General features: G+C 36.6%; 1 protein-coding gene across 1 annotated transcript; it reads left to right on the top strand.

Annotated features, from left to right (window-relative positions):
- The first annotated feature begins 3,040 nt into the window (after positions 1-3,040).
- On the top strand, positions 3,041-4,833 carry LOC109177738 (probably inactive leucine-rich repeat receptor-like protein kinase At2g25790). The gene has a single exon (XM_019327174.1). The coding sequence runs from the start codon at positions 3,299-3,301 to the stop codon at positions 4,565-4,567; it is 1,269 nt and encodes a 422-aa protein (XP_019182719.1). The 5' UTR covers positions 3,041-3,298; the 3' UTR covers positions 4,568-4,833.
- The last annotated feature ends 2,198 nt before the right edge of the window (positions 4,834-7,031 follow it).

Below are 7,031 nucleotides of genomic sequence, written 5' to 3'. Positions count from 1 at the left end.
CCTTGTCTTATTGATAATTTTGTCATTTTAATCATTGTCTTAGTTAATTATTGTTCAAATTGTTAGTTGATTAATTTTAAATCAATTTACGGTGATTAGTTTGAGTATGGTACATGCTTAAAGATGTCTCCTACAGTTAGGGTCTGCTCAGGACACCTCATGGTCTGACAAAAAAAAAATTATTTACTTCTATATTTTACCATTGTCTTATTTATTTATTTTAATTTTAAATTTATTAAAATATATAAAAATATGTTAAATATAATAAAGTAAAAATAATTATCATACCATAAAAATTTAACTCTTCAACCAAACATATTTATATTACATACCTCAATTTTAAACCAAACACAATAATCTAACATTCTCTGAGGTAATGTTAGTAGTAGTAGTAGTATATCCACAGTGAATGAATAACACAAAATCCAGAATGAATGAATTAAATATCCACAATGAATGAACTGAATATCCATAAATTCATAACTATATATCCACAAATTCATAACTATATATCCACAATAATACTGTTGAGGGGAATTGAAACTGTTTTTTTTTTTTATAAATAGAACGCACATTTTTAGTCAAAACGACATTGTTTTGCAACCGATGGTACACACGGTTGCAAGCATAACTATTGTAGTAGTAGAAATAAAGACATCTTAGACCAAGCACATGGGTATAGACCTTGATGGACCAAGGTCAGTTTGGGTGAGCCCATTTCATATGGGCCATTTTGACCACTCTTCTAGATACCTCATTAAATCGATTATAAGATTTTATAATATGCCAAAGTCATTTTTTTTTTCGTACATATAGATAGACATGAAAGTTAAAATTTATATTCGGATCTAATAATGCATTACGTGAGAACAGACATTTATGATTTACCATAAGACTTTATTGAGGAGCATACTATACGTACGTTGCTAAAGTTAAAGCTTTACCAACTGAATTCACTTTGGTCGGAAACTTCCAAGTCATGCCAATTGCCAACTGTTTCCTGGAGTGGTCAATTATTTATTACTTGTTTTTTCTGCAATTTATACCCAAAAAAAAAAAAAAAAGAAGCATAAAATGCAATAGAAATAGAGTAGCTACAAGTTAATAAGTCGATTTGATGTGGATTGGAGCTGTTAAAAAGACAATTTATGAAAATACAAGTAAATGAGAATGTGGGAGATGCTCGGAAAGGGAGCCTATTTATGATACAATTGTTGATTGTTGGTCAATGACACGACAATTAGTGACAAGTGAGCAAATTTGGTAGACTTTTATTTGTAGAGAAGGGTAGTCGACTAGTCAGATGTGCAGTTCCATCAACCGTCACATCAATCCTAGCCTCGAGTCACTCTGTAAGCTTTGTAGGTCTAAACTTCTCTAAAATAATGATGTCTCTAAAGATGATCTTATAACAATATCATGCATATTTTAATTTATGATTTTGTTTCTGAAGGGATATATGGACTCGATCGGTAGTTCAAGTAGCTCAACTTACACTACTAGGTGGGCATAGTTGGCCAGGGCATAAGGTCGTGTGTGACATAGGAGAAGAGAGCAACTTAATGTCATACGCAACTAAGTTAACTGATTAACCTAGCAGGCCAATCAGGGAAAGACGCATGGAGACACTACAATAGGCTGACTTAGCATCGGTTGTCTTCATGTATAGTATAAATGGCTCAGTTGACATTGCTGAAAAAATGATCCAATATCCATTACGCTACATATATTTCGTTCAATTCAACGTAAGACATTGAATGAGTAATGATGGAGAGCCTAGAGGCTTCTCTAATTGCCCTTATAATATTACAACTACAAGTGAGGCTCAACACTCCTATTTCAATTGTTACCTTCCATTCAACTTGGGACATTGAATGGGTAATGCTTAATGAAGGGGAGCCTCAAGTCTCCTCTAATCACTCTTATAATATTGCAGGGGTGTTTTGAGAAAAAAAAAATACCAATTTTGAAATATAGTTTAAAGTAGAGTTTCGAATTTCAACAATATGGAACAAAAATGTTGATCCATACCACTTATTATCAAATATTAATTTTAAACTATATCAAAAACGTTAAAGATATTTAAATCTATTAAATTTTAGCGAATCCGTCAATAACTAAACAAGGACTATGGTTAAAACTTGGAATTACAAGGCTCTTATTTGCAATAAAATTGAGCAGTGACCATCCAACCAGCGTTTCATTGATACTGATAATTGCCTTTAGGGTTGTGGTTCAGCCTTTGGAAGATTGATACTGATAATTGTACGAATCACTTTACATATTTGAATTTTGAAGCTATATAACGATTTCATGGCTGGCAAAAAAAATCCCAAGATAGCATACGCCACCATCTTCTTGCACACAAAAATGACATAACAGTGAGCTTCACAAGTTATTTGTTTGTTTGTGAACTCTTCCCTTATCCCTTCCCCTTCTTCTAGTAAAAGATATAAAGTGCCCACATGGGCAACTCAGTGGGTCACATAGGTAGGACCACGGATGAACTTTCACCAGTGATATTGTGGGAGTAACTTTTCAAAGTGAGAGACTCTTTCCGTGCAGTAAGTAAAAGTCTAATTTCGGGCTGGGGCGTGGAGACCTTTGGGATTGGGAATTCAACCTTTGGACTCAAAGCGTGAGGGCCATTGGGATTGAGGATTTAACCTTTGGACTCCTTGTGTGCAGTAAATAAAAGTCTTAGTCTCGAGTCAGGACGTGAGGATCATTGAGATTGGAGATTTAACTTTTTGGAAAAAAGGAAGAAAGATACGAAGCAAAGGTCTAGTCTCGAAAACGTGAGAACCCATAAAATTGGGAATTCAACCTTAACTTTTGGGAAGAAGGAAGAAAGTTACGAAGTAATTTGTAGCAACATTAATTAATTTGGTCAGGTGATTAGTTTAGTAATTACAAAATTCTATATTATATATTTGTTGGAATGGATTATTAACCCTTAGTTTGAGCCAATGATGGAAATTTATACTGGGTAGATACAGTGTGTATATATATATATATATATATATATATATATATATAGTAGGTACATATACAGCTCCTCTCTTGTTTCCATGTCCACTAGGACGGACAGTAGATCCCCCCATCTGACATTTTAACCCGTGAATCCACCCACATAAACCCCCTTCCCCCTTTTTCATCATAACACTGCGATATCTCTATCTCTTCAAACCTACGGCTCTGATCATTTCTCTCTCTCCATCTCCGGCCACCTCAAAACCCCCCACATAAGGGGAGAGAGTTTAGATTCTTCAGTTCTGTCTCGCCCAACCTTTAAAAAATGGCTTCTTTATTCTGTCTCCTCTTTGGGTTTTTTCAGGTTTTATTGTTCTTGCATGGAGATGCCGCGACGTATTGGGGGGACGTTGAGGTTTTGAAGCAGTTCAAGAATGGCGTTAACCCGGGTTCCGTAACTCCCGGGTCGTGTCTGAGTTCGTGGGATTTTGCGGCGGATCCCTGCGACAGTTTGTCGACGGAGAAGTTCACCTGCGGGTTCCGGTGCGACGTTGTTGTTTCCTCGGCCGCGCGTGTCACCGAGGTTGTTCTTGATCGCTGGGGATACTCCGGCTCACTCGCCGGCGTTTCTTGGAACCTCCCGTACCTTCAAACGCTTGATCTCTCCGGGAATTACTTCGACGGCCCAATTCCGGCGTCGCTCGTGAACCTGACTCGCCTCCGGCGACTCAGTCTCTCGCATAATTTGTTGTCGGGTTGGATTCCGAGTTCACTCGGCTCCATCTCTAACCTCGAGGAGCTTTACCTTGATAACAACAACCTGGAAGGGGCAATACCTTGGAGCTTTAACGGGCTCGGGAATTTAAAAACGCTCGAGCTTCAAGACAACCGGTTAACCGGCGAAATCCCTGACCTCGGCGAGTTGAATTCCCTTAATTTCATCGACGTCAGCAACAACCAGTTTTCCGGCGAGATACCGGTGAGGCTCCCGCCGTCTCTAATCCAGCTAACCGCGAGGAACAATTCCATAAAAGGGAATATTCCGGCGAGCATTTCCGGCTTATTTTACCTACAAGTCCTCGACCTGAGCCACAACAACCTCACCGGCGCCGTCCCGGCGCCGCTCTTCGCCCACCCGGCCCTCCAGCAGCTCACGCTCTCGTACAACCACTACACCTCCGTCGAGGAACCCGACCCGAATTCGTTCCAGTCCAGCCAGCTCATCGCGGCGGACCTGACCAACAACGACCTCCGCGGCTTCTTGCCGGGATTCCTCGGCCTTCTCCCCCGACTATCCTCTCTCTCACTGGAAAACAACAAGCTCTCCGGCATAATTCCGGTGCAATACGCCCTGAAAGTCCTGGTCCCCGGAGACGGCACAACGACGTCGTCGCAGTTTGAACGGCTTTTACTGGGCGGTAACTACCTGATCGGAGCCATCCCGGGTCCGTTCCTGGATCTGAAACCGGGTTCGGTGACGATCCGATTGGGAGACAACTGTCTGTACCGGTGCCCGTTGAGATTATTTTTATGTGAAGGTGGGGAGCAGAAATCATTATCGGAGTGCAAAGCTTTCGGGCCCATCATTCCTTGAAAATCGCAACAATGTCAGGATATATATATATATTATGTATAAATATAAATATGTTTTTTTGGTGTACAAAGTTAGTCGTTGTGGCGGTACAATAATATGATTTGTTTAATATTTTATGGTTTCTTTTCTTATTTTAGAAGAAAAATGAGGCTTCTAGTAGTCTAGATATAGAAAGATAACTAGCTTAATCTTTCGATTACTAGGGCTTTGGATTTGGTCTTTCAATTATTAACTGGATGATGGATTAAGTTTTTTGGTGATTTAAATTAATATTATATTATTGTTAGTACCAAAAATTTAGTACTTAGATTTGTTTTTGTTGGTATATGTTGGTTCATTAAATAATAGCTCAATATTATATTAGTTATTGGGAGTTATTTTTGTGGAGTTGAGATTAAGTGCGGATTATGTTGAAAGATGATGCTGATGTATCTTAACGGATGAGTGGATGAGAAGAGTTCAACAAACCACCACATTCTTCCTACATGAAAAAAACGAAAAATGCCTAATTTCATGGTGTCTAAATACTATAAATTGGGGGTATTGTAATGAAACAATTTGAAGTTTCAATGGAAAAATTCAGACATATTATTCACTAGAGCCGTGAAGAAACTTTAACACAAGGGACAAACTTCAACACAAGGGACACATGGAGTACTATCAGGACAAGCTTATCCACTTGATATCAGTGTAAATTGTGTTAAAATTCAGATTGATTACAATTTGGATAATTGATAGAACTAATTCAAATCGTATTTGTTAACTTTTTCAGACAGTTGCTTTACAAGGTTAGTGTTTAAATATGTGGTAGACTTAGCTTTGTAATTTATTGAACTTTGTAATTGTAAAAATCATGAGTTGATCTTGGGTGAAACAATTTTGGCGTGATCTCGCCAATTAGGAGGTGTTCTTCAAACTGCGTTATTAAACTTCAATTGTATATTTATTTGGTGCTTTATTTATTGTATTATACGATTTATAGAATATCATTAAGAGTAACGACTCTTACTTATCCCCTGACTGATTTTGATATATTTTCAATATATTTTTACATTACATTACTAAAATCACTTGTTTTTTTTTTTTTTTGGTTAACTATATATAACCTCAATGTCACTTGTTTTTAATTTTTTTTTTTTTTCACTTTCTACAACGTTGTCTGTCGCCATTGCTCAACCTCCCCATGACTATTAATCAAACTTTTTAACTTCACCAGATTATATCCTGAGTCCCATTAATTTGCTCTTAAACTCATGAAGTAAATCGAGTTAATTTATATTCAAGACTCTAAACAAAATCATATACTTGTACGCAAAAAGAGTTAGGCCCTGTTTGGTAAAATGGCTGTTAGCTGATAACTGTTAGTTGTTAGCTGATTGTGTTAATTAGAGGGTATAAATAGTTGATAACATTAGCTGATTGTAGAAAAGTGTTTGGTAAATTAGCTGTTAGCTGATAGTTGTTTGGTATAATTTCTTTTCTAAAAAATCTAATTGAAAAAGTTGCTTGGAGTAGCTTTTTGAATTTTAACCTTTTGAATTTGCAAAAAGCTAATTAACCAAACATTTATATTGATATTTGAACTAAATCAAATAATTAATAGTGGTCAAATAAGTTAAAATTGACCTATAGACTAATTTTTTACTAAACAGGGCCTTAATCTAAACTTTTTAATGTTCGTGACAACTGACAATAATCAAACACCATGTATCCTACCGAAATAAGTGTTAATAAATAAGATTTATATATAATCGATTAAACCAATGTGCAAAACGCTTGTGCCCACAGCAACGTATAGTACTCCAAATTTGCCACTCCGTGACAGTTTGTACTGCCAAACAAACATTATGGCAATCTAACCTTACCACTGCCACTACAAAACTCTTATGGGTTGTCACGAGATGTACAATAGACAAAACTCCTTTCTGTCAAGAAAATGAAGGACAACAAATTAAAGAAAATATTGATATTTTATAATGTGGTTAATTTTGAAAACTTGTAGCTAGCTAGGTTATAAAGTTACTCCCTATATCTTATACTTCACGAAATATACTTTCTTTTAATAATGTATCTCTAGCAAAGCGTAAATGTAAAGCTTTACAAAGTACACGAACAATATAATCCGAAATTATAAAATTTCTTTTAAAAAAGAAAAAAAAAAAAAGTAATACTATACATGATGGTATAGGCCCAATGATGGCAAAGGTGTGGAAGATATATTGACAATGATGGCGAAGGTTCGAATTTAGACCGCAGCAATGTGTGGATTATGTTCAAAGTAGACAGATCTCTTGTGAACACCGGCATTTGGTCCTGTCTGCAGAATTTTTGACTCGTGATTTATATCCTCCAAATACTTTGTCGGGTCAGCGTATGAGGACTCTTGGGGTTGAGATTCAACCTCTTTGAGAAAAGAAATTAACCCAATCAAAGCATTAAAGCATTTAAATAATATTGATTACCA

The sequence above is a fragment of the Ipomoea nil genome, unplaced genomic scaffold (genome assembly GCF_001879475.1).
Source record: "Ipomoea nil cultivar Tokyo-kokei standard unplaced genomic scaffold, Asagao_1.1 scaffold0805, whole genome shotgun sequence".
NCBI classification, from domain to species: Eukaryota; Viridiplantae; Streptophyta; class Magnoliopsida; order Solanales; family Convolvulaceae; genus Ipomoea; species Ipomoea nil.
Note: the sequence above shows the minus strand (reverse complement) of the source record. Positions and strands in the feature narration are given on the sequence as shown.

Bases quoted from the DNA above. Each gene is read 5' to 3' on its own strand.
- LOC109177738 (XM_019327174.1), top strand. From the start codon at position 3,299: ATGGCTTCTTTATTCTGTCTCCTCTTTGGGTTTTTTCAGGTTTTATTG.